Source organism: Mesoplodon mirus (assembly GCF_964341445.2).
Source record: "Mesoplodon mirus genome assembly, chromosome: 14".
Classification (NCBI taxonomy): domain Eukaryota; kingdom Metazoa; phylum Chordata; class Mammalia; order Artiodactyla; family Ziphiidae; genus Mesoplodon; species Mesoplodon mirus.
Window position 1 is genome coordinate 63,235,485 of NC_138990.1, and position 21,916 is coordinate 63,257,400.

Genomic DNA, 21,916 nt, shown 5'->3' on the forward strand with positions numbered 1-21,916 from the left:
CTTGGGCTCTTTTCATCGTATGCCAGAGTCCAGAACAGAACCATACCTATGCATTGTTTCAGTGGGAATCTGTCTGTAGGGTGGATTCCGAGACAGGAAAGTTCTGGGTCAGAAGGTACGAACGCTGGTCATTTGGGTAGAGGTTGCCAACTTGGACCTCGTAGAGGTTGTTTCAGTTTCTGTGCCACCAAGATGGGGGACAGAGACTGCTTCGTAAGCCCTCACAACATAGTGCATGCTTTTTTTTTTAAGTTCTTATTGAAATATAGCTGATCTACAGTGTTGTGTTAGTTTCAGGTATACAGCAAAGTGATTCAGTCATGCATGTATGTGTGTGTGTGTATATATATATGTCCTTTTTTAGATTCTTTTCCATTATAGGTTATTATGAGATATTGAGCGTAGTTCCCTGTGTTATACAGTAGGTCCTTGTTGTTTAGCTATTTTATATATAGTAGCGTGTATCTGCTAATTCCAAACTCCTGGTTTATCCCTGCCCCACCTTACCCCTTTGGTAACCATAAGTTTGTTTTCTATCTCTGTGAGTCTATTTCTGTTTTATAAATAATTCCTTTGTATCATTTTTTTAGATTCCACATATAAATGATATCATATGATATTTGTCTTTGACTTACTTCACTTAATATGATAATCTCTAGGTCCATCCATGTTGCTGCAAATGGCATTATTTCATTATTTTTTATGGCTGAATGGTATTCCATTGTGTATATATGCCACATCTTCTTTTTTATGGCTGAATGGTATTCCATTGTGTATATGTGCCACATCTTCTTTATCCATTCATCTGTCGATGGACATTTAGGTTGTTTCCACATCTTGGCTATTGTAAATAGCGCTGCAGTGACCATTGGGGTGCATGTATCTGTCTGAATTATAGTTTTCTCCAGACACATGCCCAGGAGTGGAATCACTGGATCATATGGTAACTCTATTTTTAGTTTTTTAAGGAACTTTCATACTGTTCTCCATAGTGGCTGTATTAGTTTACATTCCTTCCAACAGTGTAGGAGGATTAGTGCAAGCTTTTTGATGTTTTATTAGGCGTGATTGGTGAAATATGCTATCTCAGCATCATTATTGTTGGTGGGGGAGATGATATTTATCTATTCACTTTCCCATTGTTGGTACTTGGAAGGTAATTACTTCTTTTGTTTTTTAAAATAATTTCTGTTGAAGTATTTTGATTTATAATGTTGGCAGTTTCAGGTGTACAGGAAAGTGATTCAGTTATATATATATATATATGTATATATGTGTACGTACATATATATATGTGTATATGTATATGTACATATATATATATCCTTTTTCAGATTCTTTTCCATTATAGGTTATTACAAGTGATTGGGTATATAGGTCCCTGTGCTATACAGTAGGTCCTTATTGGTTTAGCATCATTTTAAATATGCACTTTTCTTAGGAGTGAGGTTCATTAGATTTTTATGTTTTAATTGTTTGCACCTTTAAAAATGCATAATTTATTTTAAAAAATCTTAATTGAAGTATAGTTGATTTACAATGTTTTAGTTTCAGGTGTACAGCAAAGTGATTCAGATATATATATATATATGTATATTCTTTTTCAGATTCTTTTCCCCTTATTGGTTAATACAAAATATTGAGTATAGTTTACTACGCTATACAGTAGGTCCTTGCTGGTTATCTATTTTATTTATAGTAGTGTGTATATTTTAGTCCCAAACTCCTAATTTATCCCTCCCTCCCCAAAATGCATAATTCATTGATTCCTCCCTCCCTCCTAGTTTATGTAAGTAATATAATGTTTATGGTGGAAAACATAAAAATATAAAACGGGCAAATTTTAAAATCACATATTCAATCTTTAGATCAGGGACTGGCAGATTATGACCTTCTGGCCAGTCATCTGCTCTTGTGAAGTTTTTTGGAACACAGCTTGCCTGTTGGTTTAGGTATCTTCTATATCTATGGCTGCTTTAGAGCAACAACTGCAGAGTTATATGACTCCAGGCCTAAAATATTTACTGTCTGGCTCTTTACAGAAAAAAATTTGCTGGCCCCGTATTCTAGGTAATCACTATTAACATTTTTTTAAATAAATTTATTATTTTTTTTTTTTAATTTTTGGCTGCATTGGGTCTTTGTTGCTGCACACAGGCTTTCTCTAGTTGCGCTGAGCGGGGGCTACTCTTCATTGTGGTGCACAGGCTTCTCTTAGCAGTGGCTTCTCTTGTTGCTGAGCACGGGCTCTAGGTGTGCGGGCTTCGGTAGTTGTGGCACGCGGGCTTAGTTGCTCCATGGCATGTAGGATCCTCCCAGACCAGGGCTCGAACCCGTGTCTCCTGCGTTGGCAGGCAGATTCTTAACCACTGCGCCACCAGGGAAGCCCCCCACTATTAACATTTTGATGTATGTCTTTTCACATCTTTCTGTGTACAGATATTCAGGTATATTTTTTTCTTTTCTTTTTTAAACAACAACAAAATAGTATCTTATAGTACTGCTGCTTTGTAGCCTGCCTTTTCCACTCAGGGCTTGGTTGGGAGCCTCTTTTGTGTTCCTGCTAATCTCTCTTCTGCATGAAGTCGCTCCCTGTGGCATCAGGGGAAGGTGCCAAGCCCATGCCTGCAGGTGGGCTTAGGGCTTGGTGGGCTTTGTGGCTGGGACAGTCATCCTTGAGCTGGGCCCCGAGGGAGGGGAGATTCCCAGAGACAGGAGGAGTCTGGTTGGGGCAGAAGAGGTAGGATGAGGCTGAGGATTCCAGGATGGGGAACTTGGGAGGGTCCAAGGCCAAATACACTTGGGAAACAGTGGGTTAAAGACTTCTCAGACCCTTTAGAATAGGAATTCCAAGGAGCATGGTTGCAGATAGTAAATTTTCAGGAGGAGGCAAAGACATGTAAGGTTTCCAGTTTCGTTTGACATGGAGCCCTTGTTTGGTGTGGGTCTCTGGGGACCACTCTTTAGGAACCAGCGCTCTGGGACTCCAAGGGGAACAGCTGGACTGAAACGCAGTTTCTGGCCCAGGCAGCTTTTCCATCCGGCAGGCATCCCTGTCCCATCAGAGCTACATCCCATTCCTGGTGTTGGAAGCCCCCCGAGCTTCAGCCCTTAATGCCTGGAAGAGAAGGAACTGGAGTCCTTGCTCAGAATGCAGAGCAGGCCATGGTGAGGCCACTCCCAGGAAGCAGCGGTGGCTGAGATGGCTGGGGTGTGGGCGTGGGCCTGGGGGGAGGCAGTCCTGCCCCAGCTGGACCCCGGCCTGGAGGAGGCCTGTGTCCTGCTTCTCTCTCACCACCCTGCCCTCGTGTTAGAGGAGGCGGGGTGCCGCATGAATCCTGTCCTCCAGATGGTAAGAGCAGGGAGAAGGTCCCGGCCAGGAAACAGGCTCTCTCCCTGTTCTCTCCTCGTGCGTGAACACCCACCAGAGCACCTGATTCGTCACAGCTGCTTAGAAACTCTAAGGCGGTATTATCATTTGTTTGTATTCTTATTTTTTTGAGGCAGCCCACAGCTGGATGGGCTGCTGCTTCAAGCTTAAAGTTTACTCTTAAAAAAAAAAAATTTCTCAAGTGCTAGGCCAGGGAGGCAGTGGTGTCCCGTTTGGGACATGAGGATCGGGAGGCCCAGGGAGCCAAGGTGGTTTACCTCCCAAGGGTGGGACTGGCCTGGGAGCCCTGGGTGCCTCCGACCAACCACCCTGTGGCCAGGGAGGTGGAGCTGGGGGGGGAGTCACCGGGACACGCACGCTGCCTCTGCTCTAGCTCCACCATGGCTTGTTTGTTCCTATTCAGTTACTGAATTTCAGTTTCAGTGAAATGGTGGCCTAGCAGGCTGGTTCCTGTTTATACTTCGCAGGCAGCTGCCACCCAGCTGCTTCTCTTTAGCTGGAGACTGTCGTCGCCCTGTTTTTGCAAATAAAGTTTTATTGGCACATAGCCACACCCATTCATTTACATACTGTCTCACCCTCAGAGCTGAGAAGTTGAGATTGAGATCACATGGCTAATCCTGAACTATTTACTCCCTGATCCTTTAAAGAAAAGAGTTTGCTGATGCCTGCTCTTTGTTTAAGAAATTCTCCCTCCCAAGGCCTCTTGCAGAAGAGGTGCTCTTCTTCCATATGGGAGCCCCATGGAGTAGATTTTGTGGGGAGGGGACAGTTCTAATTTTAGTGTTCTGTGTCCTTCATTCATTCATTTAACAAATATTTGTTATACTGATACGTGCCACCTATTAAGAGCTGAATTTGTGCCAGGCACTTAAGTGCTTTGCTGGCATGTGTCTTTAGTCTTTCCAGGATCCCTCTGAGGTAGATGCTGTTGTTAGCACCCCCATTTTACAGATGGGAAAACTGAGGCACAGAGAACATAAGTGACTTGTCCTGGACAGAGTCAGGGTTGTGTGTGCCGGTGCTGTCTGACAGCATTAACCACCAGTCTACACTGCCCACAGCAGAAACCCAGCAGTTAAGACCCTGCTGCCGCCCCCGAGGTGCTCACAGCCTAGCGTTTGTCCCCCCGAGTCTGCCTCTACTTGGTAGGCGTGGTCCCAGCTTCTAGTTTGAAGAGTTGGTGGGTGTCAGGGCAGGGCCGGGGAGTGGAGGCCACTCAGTGATCCTGAGTGAGTTCCTCCCCTACTCCCCACCCCCACCTCTAATGGGGGGTGTCTGTTTGTCCTGCATCCCAGGATGTGAGGGTCCAAGAGGAGGGAGGGAACAAAAAGACACTGGAGTACAGAATTCAGAGCCCTATTAACTCCCATCTCTGCTGAGGTCCCCCCACCTCCACCCCTCAGGGCTGCCTGCTCCCTTCCCCACACCAGCTTCTCTGCAGATATGATGAGGTCAAGGTGAGCGTCCAGGACAGTCAGGAGGGAAAGAGGGAGAGAGCCAGCAGTTATCAAGCACATGCTGTGTGCTAGGCTGGACCACACGCTCTGTGTACAACACTCTGTGAGGGAGGTCATGTGACCCCAGCCCACTTGTGAGGGGCTGGGGCTCAGAGAAGGTTGAGTCACTTGCCCGACCTCACCCACTGGGATTCCAGCTTTAGATCTGAGCGGCCTGGAAACCCATGCCGTTTCCAGTTTTGGGGGTGTCAGAGGGCAGCCTGGGCACCTGTGGGGTGTGTGGAAGGACAGGACCCTGGTGATGGGGCTGATCCTTGATGAGTTACGGCTCTCCTTCCTTCTCTGGGACCCTGAGTCACATTCTCAGAGGGTGGGCCTGCTCCTCCCCTGAGTGGGCCTGCTTCCTGCCCTGTCTTTGTTCTGCGCACTCAGGGCGTGCGTGTGTGTGTGTGTGTGTGTGTGTGTGTGTGTGTGTGCGTGTGTGTCGGTTGTGGGCAGAGGCATTAACCAACCGTCACCCCTCCAGGAAAGTCCAAGTAATTTTAGTTAGTTTTCTGTTGCTCTCACTTTGTTCCCATGTCTTTGTCCTCTTCTTCCTGAAGCACAAATTTCAGTCCTTAAAGCTGATGCTGACTCCCTCCCCACCCCCGCCCTTTATTCCCAAATAAAGAGGAATGGAAACTGGATCATCATTTCTTTCCAAGCAAACAGCCCAAATATTTGAAAGCTTGAATGTGAAGAGCAGTTCCCAGGACACGTGGGAACAACTCAGCCCCTCTGTTTCCTGTGAACACATCCAGCCCAGCGGTGGCCCTGGAATGTGACATATATAAAGTAGCCCTGGGTGCCTGGGTGGGCTTTAAATAATTTCTTTACACCTTTCCTCTTGATAGTAGCTAATATTGTTGAATACTTACTGCATGTCAGGCAGAATGCTAATGCCTTTACATGTAATCCTGTGAAGTTGGAACTAGTAATATCCCCATTTTCCTGAAGGAGAGGTTGAGTAACTTGCTCAAGGTCACAAGGCTCAGAGGTGGTATTGCCAGCGAGCCTGGTGCCGAACTGTGTCTGCCCAACCCCACAGCCTGAGGCCATGCTCATTACATAGTCCCGGGCCCAGGATACCACCCACCCACAGTAGGTCTGCATCAGTGAGCTCCTGTAATTATGTATCATGGTCTTCAGGTCACAGTTACATCTTCCTGGGTGAATCACCGGTTCCAGTGTTTTTCTTATACATTTGTCATTATTAGGAAGTTTAAAAAAAAAGTCACCTTAACCCAGGGTCTTTCAGCCTCAGCACTGCTGATGTTTTGAGCCAGATCTCCTTTGTTGTGGGAGCCTGTCCTGTACACTGTAGGTTTTAGCAGCATCCCTGGCCTCCACCCAATAGATGCCAGTAGAACACCCCACCCCGCAAGTGGGACAACCAAAAATGTCTCCAGACACTGAAAAGTGGCCTGGGCTGTGGGTAGGGGGCAAAATCGCCCCCACTTGAGAACCACTGTCTTAGCCCAAGGTATGAGAGGCAGGAGGTCAGGGGGAGATTGGGATGCAGACGCCTGATATTGGGTCACCTTCTCCAGGGCAGCTCTGGAGAGTCTTTTAAAGGGCTCCAGAGCCATTTCCTGCAGGTTAAACTCACCCGCACTTTCCTGGGCTCTTGCGGTGTCTGGGAAGGGCTGGGGAGAAATCCTTCCCTGTGTTCAGAGAGGTCACAGCCCAGTAGCGGGGGTGGCACTTGGGTGGAAAAGCCCAGCAGCTCATTTCCCAGCTGGCCTCCGAGAGCCCACGGAGTGTCAGGGCCCCTGACCAGGGCAGGGTGAGGACCCACTTCACAGAGCTCACGTCCCAGTGGGGAAATGGCAGTGTGGGGTCCACATGCTGATGACGGACAGTGCTCTCTGCACTAGAGGAAAAGAAGGCCGAGAGGTGCGAGTGCTGCCTGGGACAGGGGGGACTCTAAAGAGACATCTCATCCTGAGGGGCCAGGTGGAACGGAGCCCCCGGGGCTCAGGCGCTGCTGGGTGTTAGAAGAGGTTCCTTAGGGCCTGAAGGACAGGAAGAGGTGGTGGGATCTGCTTCACAGATTCTGGGCTATAACCTGAGAGCCTGAGCTCATTCCCATGTGGGCATGGGGTGGACCCAGGTTCCAGAGGGCCCAGAGGAGCCCTTGCTGAGAATGGGGTGCTCAGCCCCCGGGGCCAGATGGCCACAAGCAGTGCTCTTCCCAGGGTCCAACTTGCCCCTCCAGTTGAGGATTTGACATAATTTAAAGGGTGTGGTATTCTCCACTGTGTAATGTGGGTGACGTTTTCTTGGCCTCCCTTATGCTGCCCACTTACTCATTCAGTGTCTGAGGGACATTCATTTTCCCAAGGGCCTTGCCCTATTGATCCAGCAGGTAATTCCCCCAGCTGACTCCTGCCCACTTGCTCTTCCTAATTGACCTGGGATTGAAAGTGCTGGCCTGAAAGTCAGGAGTTGGGAGGCCCCTACCTGGGGTCTGCTTCCCCTCACTGCCACCAGAGGGCAGCCGTGGACTCTGGTTGGAGCCTCGCCCTGGGCAGTTCTGCGGATGCCCCTGCCAGGAGGTAGCTTTCTGTTGGGCTGGGGGTTGATGGCTGCTGGGCCCAGGGTCTTGGCTGTGGGGGAGGCTTGGTTCTCCTTTGCACGAAGCAGCCCAGGGGTGAAGCAGCAGGGGACATCTGGGGGTGGTGCAATGCCAGGGAATCTGTTGATGACCCTGACCTCACTAGGACCTGGTCTCTGAGTATCTCCCAAGAAAAGAATGTGAGCCGGGGCTTCCCTGGTGGTGCAGTGGTTAAGAATCCGCCTGCCAACGCAGGGGACATGGGTTCGAGCCCTGGTCCAGGAAGATCCCACATGCCGTGGAGCAACTAAGCCAGTGGGCCACGACTACTGAGCCCACGTGTTGCAGCTACTGAAGCCCGCATGCCTAGAGCCCGTGCTCTGCAGCAAGAGAAGCCACCGCAATGAGAAGCCCGCATGCCGCAACTAGAGAAAGCCCGCGCACAGCAACGAAGACCCAACGCGGCCAAAAAAAAAAGGAACGTGAGCCACCTTGGCTCCTTCCCCCACAGCAGGCAAGAGGCCATTTCTCTTTGGGGTGGTTTTTTTCTCTTCTCCCTCGACCTACAGAGCCCATTCTTGGCTCAGGGCTGAGAGTGAGCTTGGGCCATGTGTGTTGAACCAGGTGGGCTGCATGTTTTGTGCATGCTCTTAAAAAAATTTTTTTTAATCACTAAAGCAATATATGCTCATTGTACCAAAACCAAACAATAGAGAAGAGAGTGTTTTCTGAGGGAGTTGCCCAGGGCTTGGCAGGTTGTGCAACCTTATGAAGACACTCTCCCTTTCTGCTGTGTGTGTGTGTGTGTGTGTGTGTAGGCACCTTAGAAAACCTGCTTTTGGGTATGACCCCGTAAAGGGTGTGTTCAGTCAGTAGTAATTTTGTATTCTTAGCAACCACCCAGTATCTGCAGCGCTGGGGGAGAGCACGAGACAGAAGGCTCTCAGGGGCATTCAGGGGCCAGAATCACCCAATAGTGAAGCCCAGGAGAGCCTCCTGGTGGTCACAGAAGAGACCTCTTTGGGCACAGGGAGACCTCTGAGGCCCATCGGAGAGAGCACATCCTTCCAGCGTCTCTTAATGCACAGCCTTTATTTATTGTCAGCACCCACCGCCCATACCCCACCTCACTAGAAAGCTCCCCTTGCCTGGATGTCTTCAGTGTCCTGCAAAGGAAGTGTCACAGCCTTTTTCTGGGGCTGGGAGTGAAGAGGGAGCCATCAGTTTCACATTTGAAACTGATAATGTGAGCCTGTGGCAAGAAGGAATAGTTTCATAACCATTTGAACTTCACCTGACCTTGTCTCCTGATTCAACCCTCTAGCTGTTGGGATCTGCCAACTGGCTGAGCATTTCTGGGTCTTTGACCGGAAACCTCTCATACACAATTAGCAATGCCAGCCCTGAAACAGGGACCTCTGGCCATTGTCGTAGGTACCAGAGCCTGTTTAGGTTCCATTCAGTGAAAACTTCCATGCATTGTCTCATTCTCTGTTTCAAATCCAACAAAATCCCTACCCCCTCAAAATTTGTTGAGCACCTACTGTATGCAAAATATTTTGCTAAGCTCTTGAATAAACCATGAGCGTGTCTAATTTTACAGACTGTGAGCTCCTTGTGTGCAGGGCTGTGAATAAGCTATTCATTCACTCATTCGGTCTCTTAATTCTTTCTCTCTGCATTAGTTGGATGCCTGTTGAGAACAGGACACTTGGTGTACAGTATCCAGGCACTTGGTATACAGTAGGCACTTTGTAAAGACTTAGTTGAGGGAGTCCTGGAGTTCAAATAGCCAGGAAAGGAAAGTGTAACTGTGCCATTGTCTTTCTCAAGGGTCTTATTAGTTAAAAAGGAGTGAAATCTGAACCCCTTGGTACCTGCGGTGAACCCACCTCTCCCCTTGTGTGAGTGATGGCCTGAAAAGGCAGGCATCTTCCAGGCTTTAATTTTGTGATTGGAAAATGAGGATTTATTTATTCCATAATGATTTCTTTTTTAAAAAATAAATTTATTTATTTATGGCTGTTTTGGGTCTTCGTTGCTGTGCGTGAGGTTTTTCTAGTTGTGCTGAGAGGGGGGCTACTGTTTGTTGCGGTGCGCAGGCTTCTCATTGCAGTGGCTTCTCTTGTTGCGGAGCACGGGCTCTAGGCGCGCGGGCTTCGGTGGTTGTGGCAAACGGGCTCAGTACTTTTGGCTCGCGGGCTCTAGAGCACAGGCTCAGTAGTTGTGGCACATGGGCTTAGTTGCTCTACGGCATGTGGGATCTTCCCAGACCAGGGCTTGAACCCACGTCCCCTGCATTGGCAGGCGGATTCTTAACCACTGCGCCACCAGGGAAGTTCCTACAATGATTTCTTGAGTGCCTTCTATGTTCCAAGCATTGTACTGGTACCCGGGAATATGAAGCTTCCCTCACCAACCTCATTAGAAGTTGCAAAGACTGGATAAGATGAAGTGCTTTGGAAAAATCTGCCCCGCTGCCTACTGCTGACCAGGGGCCTGGGGGAGCTTGCCGCCTCCTTGCATGACTCCCCTGGAGGCCCCCCTAAGATGAGCTGTTTCCCTTGACCCATCCCTGCATGTACATATCCTCTTTCTCTGCTCCTGGCCAGCCAGAGTTTACTTGAGTTGGAATCCATGACCTCCTGGCTTCTCCACATGCAGCCTGATTCTGGGCCAGGGTTTGTTTGAGGCCCTGTTTGGATATTGTTAAAAGTGGCAGCTTTGCTCAGAAAGGTCAGTGTGAGAGACCAGAACAAAAAGATCTTTCAAGCTGGCCTCTCATGGGGCTCAGAAAAGCCCCAGCTCTACCTGGCACTGGCAGCTTAGACCCAGGACAGGATTACTCAAGCTGGTGGGAGAAACCCCATCTAGTTCCCCATTTCCCAGAGGGCTGAGCTGAGGTGGAGGGGCATTCCCGACATTTCAGAACAGGTCAGCACCAGCCAGGAGCCCAGATCTCTCCCTGTCTAGCCCTGGCCACTGGAACCTATGTTGGTTTTTCTCTTTACTTGCATTCAATAAAAACTGGGATTTACCCAAAAGACGCCTAAGGGTGATTATTTGCTTTGCTAAAGAATTCCTGGGAGCTTATTTAGATGTCAGAGTCCCGTATAGATTTGAAAATAGTAAAAATATACAACTTTGGAGACACAAGATCTTGTTAAAATTGCAGTTCTCGGGCTTCCCTGGTGGCGCAGTGGTTGAAAGTCCGCCTGCCGATGCAGGGGAAGTGGGTTCGTGCCCCGGTCCGGGAGGATCCCACACCGCGGCTAGGCCCGTGAGCCGTGGCCGCTGAGCCTGCACGTCCGGAGCCTGTGCTCCGCAACGGGAGAGGCCACAGCAGTGAGAGGCCCACGTACTGCAAAAAAAAAAAAAAAAAAATTGCGGTTTTCATTCCTAAAGTGAGTGTGTATTGGGGGAGGAACCTGAAACGAAGTAACTAGTATACCAAGTCCATGATTTCAGGTATGCTCGATTAAGGTGAGATATCTACTGAAGTAAAAAGAAAGAAGATCTAAAGAAAAGTATTACACAAAATAATAACACTGATGGTGTACAGCTAGTAGCAAGGATTGTAGATGTGGTATGCAGACGACAGAAGTCGGGGAGATGCTGATTGCAACTGAAGACCTGATTTTATAGAGGAGAGGGCCGTGCATAGCCCACAGAGGTGAGCTCTGCCCTCAGTAGCAGTGCCCAGGCATGAACCATCTCTAAGGACCCTGTGGAGCCCTGTGCTGCTTGCCCCTCCTGGTTCTTCAGAAGCTCTAGGCAGTCTAGGGAATATCGTTGAGACTCTGACTCTATCCCCCAGGTCTTTGTCTCCATTCTCAGCCTTACAGACAGGAGTCTGAGTTCATAGTGTTGGTTGTTTTGCACATTTGGGGCTTGCTTGTATGAAACCAGAGGTTCCAGAAGGCAAGGAATTGATTTCCTATCCTTTTATGCCTCCAAGCTCCAGAGCCCTCAGGAATCTATTTCATTCATGAAAGCTGCAGGAGGGGCTCAGGTGACTTTCCCGGCTGCCACCTTTGGCTTTTCACCCTCTGTGATCTTTCATTTCTAAATTTGCTGGCCTGGGAGCCTCTGCTTTCTCTTGTGAGCTATTGATCTAGGGAACCCCCCGGAACAAGTGAGGACTGCAGTCCTCAGACATCTGCTGAGCACACATGCCCGGGCTGAGCTTCAGGAACAAGACTGCCCTCAGGGGGTGCACAGTGGGAAAGGGGTCAGCCTGTAAATGGAAAATGACTGCAATGCCATGCTTGCTTCAAAAGAGGACTTAACACGGGGCAAGAGCTATGCAGTCAGGAGGGGTGGGTGTGGGGAGGGGCCCAGGGAAGGCTGCAAGGAGGAAGTGATGTTGGAAAGTGATGTGTAAAAACACAGGGTTTTTTAAGGATGAGTAGGGGAAGGGCTCTTTAAGGCAGTGGGGGAAGCCTGTTCCAAGACTTGACATAGGGAACTGTGGACGGTTGTTCAGAAAGGACTTAGTGGTGGGAGATGAGATGGGAAAGAGGCAAGGGGCAGACCCAACAGCCCTGGGACACTGTACTGAGGGCCTAGACTGAATTCTGTAAGCCTGGGGGCACCGACGAAAAGCCATCATGGGAAGGAACAAGATGACTTTTGTGTGTCAGGTAGAGCCCTCAAGGGGCAATGGGAGTTGTTTTTCAAACTCAGGCCACACCCATCAGTGGGTTGCAAGATCTGTTTAGTGGGCTGCCGCCAGCATTTTTTAAATGGGGAAGTAGTGGGAGACGTAAAATAGAAAATATCAGAGTGGATTGCATTGCACATAGTAGAGATAGGTAATATATCAGGAAACTTAACTCCAGTTTTATGTAAGCAGTGTGTGCATATATATAGGGTTGCAGTGTCAGGTGTATTTCTTACTATGGATCACACTTTAAAAAGCTTGCAAATGACTTTAAGGCACAGAGGGCTGACTGGAGGGGGTGAGACCAGCTGTCACTGTCATCTAGGCCCCAGGTGATGCAGGCCAGTCTAGGACCCTGGTGGGTAGGGATTGAGAGGTGAGGATGGATTCCAGTGTAGATTGGATGTGGCAGATGAAGACGGAGAATTTTTTTTTTAATCTCATTAATAGCTTTTTTAATATGATTTTTTAATTAATTATTTTATTTTATTTATTTATTTTTGGCTGCATTGGCTCTACCTTGCTGCGTGCATACTTTCTCCAGTTGCGGCGAGTGGGGGCTACTCTTCGTTGTGGTGCGTGGGCTTCTCATTGCAGTGGCTTCTCTTGTTGCGGAGCACGGACTCTAGGCACGCGGGCTCTAGAGCGCAGGCTCAGTAGTTGTGGCGCTCGGGCTTCGTTGCTCCGCGGCGTGTGGGAACTTCCCGGACCAGGGCTTGAACCCATGTCCGCTGCATTGGCAGGCAGATTCTTCACCACTGAGCCACCAGGGAAGCCCAAAGATGGAGAATTTGAGGTTGGCTGAAGTCAGAAAGTCTGGCACCAGCCCAAAGCACTTGGGCCAAGATAACATCTTATTTGAAATACTTGATTCTGGTCTCTTTCTGGTGGTAAACTGGAGGCCTGGGTTTCTAGAGGGCTACGGTGGAGAAGGATCCTTTCTATTCTTTGATCACTGATGTCCTGGGCCTCTAGGATCCTGGTGTTACAATTCTGACCTTTCATACCAATTATTGGATGTTTTCAAATAACACTCAAATGGGCAGACTCCTCCTAGTGTCTGCAGGTTTGATGAGGATGTCTTTGTGGGAACTAGGCTGGTAATGACCCTGCTTCTACTGTCTTCCCGCTAGGAACATCGTGAAAGGCATGAGAGAACTCCGGGAGGTCCTACGCTCTGTGGAGACCAAAGCAACTCAGAACTTCAAAGTGGTAATGGAGGAGGCCCCAGGGCTGGGTGCTGGCTGTGGCTGGTTTATTCAGGGGTTGATTTCAGTGGGAGGCAGCAGAAATCCTAGCAGGCAGCCTCTGAATCAGGGATAACAATATGTCGAGTGTGTGCTTCTCCTCTCCCTGTCATGCTCATGGCAGACATTGCTAGTCAGTCTCAGCATTCCTTTCCTCCAAGCCTGGGACACACCCTCAGCATCCTTCTCATCACAGCACTGCACATAGCCCCTCATGTTAGATCAATGCTGAAACCTCCTGTCATCCCTTCCTAGCAAGGTGGTGTGCTAATTCTTAGGGATTTGTTTATGATCTTAATAAATAACCTTGGCTTGCTTTCCTGCCCCAATTCAGGCCTACCTTCTTAGGCTTCTACCCCTAATCAGAGCCACAGCTGCTTCTCTAGACTTTTCGGTCAAATATCAGAAAGGTATCTGGTGGAGAGAGCTGCTTGTGCTGAGGGCTTTATGCTTTGCAAGGGCTATGAATACTCAGAGCCGTGCTGGGCTCCATGGGGCCAGGAGGAGGAGGAAATGTACCTCTTGTCTAGGAGAAGAGAGAGGACAAAAGATGAAGTGGGAGCCATCAGAGGCCAACAGGAGGGGTGGGGCAGCGCAGTGCTGGAGATACAGAGGAGCAAGGGGGCTCCTCGGGGCACAGTGGTAGACCTCCTGGAGGGGCAGCAATTTGCCAGCAGGCAGATTTGGCTGGATGGTGGATGGTGGGTGGAGGGTACGGCAGGCCGCGGCCGGGCAGAGCCAACACGTGCCTGCATCTGAGTTCCTCCCTCTCTGCCAGATGGCAGCGAAGCACCTGGCAGGGGTCCTGCTGCACTCCCTGAGTGAGGAATGCTACTGGAGCCCCCTGTCCCACCCGCTGCCCGAGTTCATGAACAAGGAGGAGAGTTCCTTCATCACACAGGCCCTGCGGAAACCTCAACTCTACGAAGGAGACAAGTAAGCCTATCTGCTCTGGGGACCACCCCAGGCTCAGGCCACCGTTTTCAGGGTTCGGTCCGCACTGGCGGCCCGTCTCTGCCCCATGCTCTCCTGCAGCCGCCGCCCAGCTCCCTGCCAGGCAGGCTCTTCAGAAGCAGCAGGAGACAAATAGACTAGAGAAGGCAGGTCTTGGGGTGGGGGGTGGAGGGGGCATCCTCTAAGGCACCCAAAGGCCAAACAAATTATTTGGCGGGTGAGAGGAGGGGGGTGCCTGGCTTTCTAATGGTCTTAATGCACCGTCTGTCGTGTTTTGTGCCAGTAATCGAAGGTGGGGTCTGTGAGCTGCTTTCTCGCTCTTGTCTGCTGCTGGCCCCACCCACTTCATGCAGTGCTGGGGGCTGGAAGGGGGCATCCCCCTCAAGAGCATTGCAGTATTTCCAGCCCTCGCCCACCGTAGGCTTTCAGATCCATGACTCTGGGGCATGATAAAGAGCTGCAGGTGGGATCCAGTGCCTGTGAATTATGCAGGAGAAGGTCACCTTACCAGGGCTGGTGCTGACTCCGGGGCAGAAGGGCCAGCGTGGCAGGCCAGCCGTGCTGCTTCGGAGGGCCGTGCGGGAGCCAGGCTGCCATTTGTGTCTTCCAGCCTCTACTGCCCGAAGGATAACATTGAGGAAGCCCTGCTGCTGCTGCTCGTCAGCGAATCCATGGTAAGCTCAAGGCCTCTGGCCCGTGGAATAACGCTGTGGGGCTTGGGCACAGGCCACCAGGTCCCGGCCGAGCTCAGCCCCCAGGGATGTCCCTGAAGCAGGCTTCTCGGATCTGTTCCGCCTTCAGGGGGTGCGGCTCCCTCATGAGATTTAGGTGTGGAGTACAAGGCTGCTTTCGGGGGCCTGGGTCCTACCCCTAAATGAGTAGGGACTGGGCAAGCTAACAAATTCCCACCTCCTTCTTCTGGAATTACAAAAGGTATCATCAGCAAGTCAACAGAAGGTTGCGTGAACAGTTCTGCGCTGGATCGGTGATGATGGAGGGGGGTGGAAGGAACGTGTACTTTCACGGCAGGAGGCCTGGATTCAGGTTCTGGCCCTGCCACTCAGTAGCGGAGGGCCCTGGGCAGATCACCTAAGCTCTGTGAGCCTCAGCTCCCACCTCTAAGGTGACAGTGATTCACAGAGGTGAGGTGCCTGTACAAGGGATCCACTCATTCATTCCACTCCTAATACAGAGTGTCATCCACTTTGTGCCAGGCCCTGTTCTAGGCGCCAGAGAAGCAGCAGCAAACAAAATGGAGAAAACTCCCCGCCCTCATGGAGCTTACATTCTAGTGAGGGAGGTGGGCAATAAATGAATTAACTACTCAACTACCCAGGGTTGCGATGTCTAAGTGCTATGGAAAAATAAGGCGTGGGGGGGTGGTAAGGTGTGCCAGATAGAGCACACGTGAAATGCTCTCTAGATTTTTTTCACAAGACCTGCTTCTCCTGCCCCGGGCAGACACACATGTGCACATGCACACACACACGTGCCGTGGAGGCTCAGCGTTGGGGAGAAGTGTGTTGAGTCGTCCAGGAGGTGGTGAGATGAAGGATGGGTGATCCAAGGGGGCTGAAGGAAGGGTGGGCAAGAGCAGCAAAGCCAGGTGTCCTCTGACTGAGGGGCCCCTCAGAGCTTATGAGCTGGGGACCCCCGGGTTGAGAACTAGGTTTTTTAAAATGATGCATCTGAGAGCAGTGTGTGAAAGTGGAGTTTAAGAAACTGGGTCCCCAAATAGCCAGAAACAAACGTCCCTTTGGAAACCTGGGACTGTGTGATGCCAGGGTTTGTTTAGAGAACTCTGGTCAGTGGGTTGCCTCTGGCTGAGCAGGTCCCCCAGCAAGTAGACAGGAAGAGGGACACTGGACTCGGGGGTGAGAGAGTGTATCCTTCCCCAGCCAGGCGGGGTCCATTCGGATCCAAGAGTGCCGGGGAAGGGGCGTGGATATTTGGATCCCGAGGACAAACTGGCCGGGACATGGTCCTGAAAGGTTTGCACGGTGCATGCTTGTGTGGAGGTTAGGTGGTTGCTGCTGGGTGGGGACATCTATCTGGTTAGCCCAATGTGGAGGTAGAGGTACCAAGTGCCAGATCTGATTTTCATGGGAGAACAGTGTACTTCTCACAGACTGAACCCCAGTTTTTAATTATGGAACCTCAGCCATAGACCAGTATCCTCTCCCTACCCCCTTCACACACCTCAGCCATCTCAGCACCTACACCATCAGGTGTGACTGCACAGAACTCACCTGTCTCGGGAAACACAGGTCGTTATTGTCACTTTCCTATGCTGACGGTTACAGTGTTGTCCGCAGGTGGGAAGTAAAAAGGTGAAAATGGGAACGTTTCTTAGGTCCTTTCTCTGCCAGATTCCAAGCTGATTATCTCATCTAGGTAGGCGTTGTGTTGAGCGGTTTGAAAAATAAGCTTCATATGATTCAGTCTAATACTAATATGTTCCCATCTTACAGGTGAGAAAAGTAAGGTCCAGGACAGGTACATGTCTTGGTCAAGGTTACATACGAATAATCCTTGCAGCCTTGATTCAGATCACGTCTGTGATTCACTGACTGCTCTAAGTCTTGGTTTTCTCATCTGTCAAAGGGTCAAGGGGTAACTTTGAGGATCAAGTGCGACAGAGCTTGGGGAGGGCTTTGTAAACAAGGAAGGCCTTGGCTGTCTGTGTGAGAATGGTCAGCATTTTGATCCCTGGCAGGGATAGAGGCTGGGCTCTGTCTCCCTAAGTATTTTCTGTGGCCACGGCTTGATCTGGGTGCCCAGAACCAGAGCTGAGGTGCCTTTCCATTAAAGTTATTCCCCCCAAACCCTCAAGCTGCCCGTATATCTCAAAGTCGAGAATGGCCTTTTACTAAAAGGTGACCCATACTTGGAGCCAAGGTGGTTTCCCTCTAAGCAGCTCTTTCAAGAGGGTATGTGGCCGGCTGGCCTCCACCGACGACTCAGGGGATCCAGGCCGGCTGGCCAGGCGGGTGTCGTGGGACTTCCCTGTGGCCTGCACAGCAGCAGAAGTGCTCAGACGCCGAGTGTGCTGTAGCTGGGAGGAGGCACTCTTCCAGGGCTGGCTGGTTGGTTTCCTCCTGCTCACACCCAGTCTTTCACACATCTAGAAGCTTCAGGTATTTGGGGGAGGACGTTGGCGATGGACGTAGCTTTGGTGTCTCATCTATTGAGGGCTTTCCACCTGAGATCCGGATCTGGCCACTGTGGCTCCGCGCCGTTTCTCGGAGTGACCAGACCGCCTCTGACTTCTCACTTACCCTTATTTTACCCCCTCCTTTCCTGCAGGTCACATTCTCCATCAGATGTGGGCGCCAGGCTCCTGCTCTGACCCTTCAGCTGACCCCTGAGGCTCAGCCCGGCCCCTGTACCAGCAGGGTTTTCCTCATCTCCCTTTAATACTGGCTGGGTTTGGCTACAGATGATAGGGAGAAACCTCTAGAAGCAGCAGCCGCCTTGGCTGTTCCTTGGGTTCTCCTAACCCCTGCAGAATTCTTTATGCCGCAGTAACAGCTATTCCGGCACGACCAGCCCAGGAGGCATAATCATCACAGCTCTCCACTTGCAGGGTTGCCAGAGCTAGCTGCTCCAGGAAAGGGTGTTGCAGGTTTCCTGAGCGCGTCCACCCCTATTTTGTGGTTTGCAACTCAGAGGAGTAGGCTGCATGGGGTCTGGGTACCTGAAGTATGGTTTTTGTTTTGGGCTGAGTGTGATCAGAATGAATCGGGCAGACCTTGTCTTTCAAGAGGTAAATAGAAACCTTAACAAATGCTTTCACAGAAACGCAAGGGACATGAGTTATAACTTGCTAAAGGAGATTTGTGTTTTGGACTCAGTTTTGAGTTTTCAGGACCAAAAGGACACTTAAAAATGCCCATCCACCTACCCATCCAGCCACCCACCTACTCATCTCTCCACCATCCAGTCTTGTTTGAGCAGCGACAGTGTGCTGGGCTGTGCCCAGCACTGGGGGTAGAATGAAGAATAGTTAAATCACAGCACTCGTCCCAGGCGTCTCCCTACCCAGTGGAACACGTGTCTGGGGACACGGAGGAAATCCGGGTCCCCAAATCAGAAGGAATTATCTCAGTCTGCTGAACCTCAAATGCATATTCTAGTTGTTTTTTTTTTTTTTTAACACCTTTATTGGAATATAATTGCTCTACAATGGTGTGTTAGTTTCTGCTGTATAACAAAGTGTATCAGCTATATCTATACATACATCCCTATATGCCCTCCCTCTTGCGTCTCCCTCCCACCCTCGCTGTCCTACCTCTCTAGTTGGACACAAAACACCGAGCTGATCTCCCTGTGCTATGCGGCTGCTTCCCACTAGCTATCTGTTTTACATTTGGTAGTGTATATATGTCCATGCCCCTCTCTGACTTCGTCCCAGCTTACCCTTCCCCCTCCCCGTGTCCTCAAGTCCATCCTCTACATCTGTGTCTTTAGTCCTGTCCGGCCCTTAGTTTCTTCAAAAACTTTTTTTTTTTTTTAGATTCTATATATATGTGTTAGCATACGGTATTTGTTTTTCTCTTTCTGACTAGTTTTTGAAAGAACCTGTGTCAAAATCAGCCTGATTTTCTCAGTTGGGTAACCAGGAGGTACAGGACTCTGCCATTTCTCAAATCTTGATCTAAGGCATAAAAATATGTGTTAGAGCAAATTGAATCCTCGAGCCCCTGTTTCGTTCAGCTGGGGGAGAAGCTGCTGCTGGTGTCAGGCTTTTTGGGAGCTGAAAGGACACAGAGGCTTGGGTTGAGATGGGGGGGCAGTAAGCCCCTGGGGCCTGGGATCCTGCAGGTTAACAAACTAACTGCCATCCATGCCCAACATCAGGCATCCAGTGATTTGAATCTTGAATTGGCCGTTCACAACCTGTGTAGCCTGGGCAAGTCTCTTACCTCCCTGATCCTCAGTTTTCTGTAAAATGGGGCTAATAAGGTCTCTCTTGCAGAAACTGGGTGGATGAAGTAAGAAAATGAGCACGAAGGTGCCTGGTACATTGTGGGTGTTGAACATGTATTCGTTTTATCCTGATGACTACCTGGTTCTGAGTCATTAATTTTAGAAAACATTTAGATTCAGGTCTGGTTGGGAGAAAAATTGGTTTGAGGATACTGTTTGGTTAAAAAAAAAACCAAAACAAAAACGCTTCTTGGGCTTGATTCCATTTGGGACTCAGCAGATGAGCACAGATTGTTCCAGCTTCTGGCGCCTGGTTTGCTCTGACACGAGGCCCTGCTGTGCTGAAGGCTGCAAGCGGAAAGGGTCTGTTAATGCTGCCAGCTCAGAACCCTTGGAGCAGTGGAGGTGGGAGATCCTCGCGCCGTCGTTGGCAGGAAGATTTCTGCTGTAGGAGCCCGATGCGCAGGAACGTGGGCTGGCGGGGGCCTGGCCGGGGTCGCTGTGTAGATGGGACACGGCACAGAGCATGTTATTTCTTGGCTCTGTGGACTGGCGGCTCGAGAGCCGGTGGTGATGATGTCTGCCAGCGGGGGTGACAGCACGAGCAGAACGTGCTGCCGTCCTCCAGGGAGGAGGGGCAGGGGCCAGGCACTGATGCCACCAGGAGACTCCTTTCTGGGGCTATTGTTGAGGGAGGTGAGCAGCAGGCCCTGAGGCTGGGTCCTTGGCCAGCAGAGAGGTTGTCTCTGAGAACAGGACTGACGTGGTCCAAGGAGCTTGTTCTCTGCAGAGAAGCAGCACCTGAGGCCTGACTGAGAAAGTCCAGCCTGTGTTTTGCTTTGGTGCTTCCCTAAGCAGAGACATCTGAGGGCCTCTGATGGCATGGGTGGGGCTAGTAGACACTTCCTTGGAAGCACCTGGAGGCAGGGGAAGAGCCAGGGGTGAAGTCAGAATGTCTAGGTTCTAATCTGGGTCCTAAACCCCCTATCTGTATGCCTTGAGGAGCCTCCCTGGTCTCTCTGGGCCTCGGTTTTCTCATCTGTAAAATAGGACAGTAGAACGGGAGATGGTTGTTGTCAGCATTATGAGATACCACTTACAAAGTGCTCTACAAGTTAGTTCCCTTTCCTTCTCCTACCCTGCTTTTGTCCAGGATCAGGAGAAACAGGGCTGGGCGAACTGAAGGTCAGTGCTGTCTGTAGCCCTGCAGCCAGCAGAGGGTGGGGACCAGGGATGGCAGAGGAGCCCACGAGGCAGCAGGTGCTCAGGGCAGCAGAAGCCATCCTGGACTGGCTATTGGAGGTTCAGCCTTAATTCCTGGAGACCCCGCACATGTTAGTACACCCTCTGGGGCTCAGTTTCCCTGCCTGCAAAGGGGGCATCAGCAGTTTCATCCTGCCCCTCCGTGGGGTTACTGTGGGATCATGGCAGTGATGATTCAGTTCCTAAAATGCATGGCACACACATGAGGGATGGCTATTTGAGCAAGAACCATCTTGCCTGAGGTGTCACGTGGGCTGCCCCAGCTCGGGGAATGGCGATGCCCTTGTGGGCGTTTTCTTAAGGCCCCATATTTGCTTCATGGATACGTGTCCAAAGACCACAAGTGGGTCACACTGGATGATGGGGAGGTGTGGAGGACCACGTTTCTTTGGCTTTTCCTCCTCTGACCTGCTGGAGGCCTGGGGTGAATGTCCCTTAGTCTGGGGAGACTGCCCCTGGGAGGACAGCAGAGGGTCCAAGGCTAGGAGCTTGTCTCAGGGACAGCTGCTTAGCCCTGCCTGGGATTAAATGCATGGATTAAATAAGGGCAGGGCACCTCCAGAGGTGGGGGGCCTGGGGGTTTTGCAGGGGAAAACAGAGGAGAATAGCCTGCCATTATCCCAAAACCAGTAAGGAGTGTGGTGGTGAGAATACCATTTAGTTTCTGCATGATTCATGTCTCTCACTGCATCTGATCTGGAGGATTTCCATGTGAGGACATTTAAATGGTGGAAGGGAAAGAGTGTGACTGGGACTAGTTCAAGGCAGGCTGCTGATGGAGCTGGGAGCATTATGTGGCCTGAGGGAGGTGAGTGCAGCAGAGGAGGGAATGGGACACCTGGGGTGCCCTAGGTGGGGACTTGAAGCCCCCAGAGGGTCTGAGGCCCTGTGCCCTGAGGCCTGCTCTGGCCCCTGAGCTGCACGTGAGTTTCTACCCTGTTGCCAGCCCCGCCGAGGCTTCTTTTTTTCCTGCCCCAGTTCTCCCCACCCCACCCTGTTGCATGGTTAACGTACACAGGCTGCCCAGCTGCCCTGCAAGCACTGGAGCAATTCATTGCGGCCCTGCCCCAAAGCCATAGCAACCACTCGGCAAACTTCTGCTTTTGGCTTTCCTTTGGGGACCCACGCTTCCCTCTTGGCGCAAGTGCCAAGTCCTGAGGACCCGCGAGAAGATAACTTCCCCACTGTCTGTGTGTTGGGGGGCAGTCCCCAGGCAGAGGAGATGCTGCTGTGAGCCCCTCTTCTGTTCCTGTCCTTCTGACCTAATGCTTGCCCAGAGCTGGAAATCCAATCCATGCCTCCCTCCCACCAGGCACCACATTCAGAGACGCTGTTCTTTTAAAGGTCAAGGTCTAGGACAACAGGAGGAAGTTTCCACACCAGGCCCAGAGATCCTTCTCTTTCTAATGTCAC

The 21,916-nt window shown here is 50.6% G+C and overlaps 1 protein-coding gene across 1 annotated transcript in view; it reads left to right on the forward strand.

Moving 5' to 3' along the window:
• TTC7A (tetratricopeptide repeat domain 7A) overlaps window positions 1-21,916 on the forward strand; it is a 123,242-nt gene that overhangs the window by 40,735 nt on the left and 60,591 nt on the right. Inside the window, exons 6-8 of the mRNA XM_082641995.1 lie at window positions 13,244-13,322; window positions 14,136-14,293; window positions 14,922-14,985. Of these exons, the coding sequence (XP_082498121.1) occupies window positions 13,244-13,322; window positions 14,136-14,293; window positions 14,922-14,985 (301 nt within the window). The remainder of the gene's footprint in view (window positions 1-13,243; window positions 13,323-14,135; window positions 14,294-14,921; window positions 14,986-21,916) is intronic.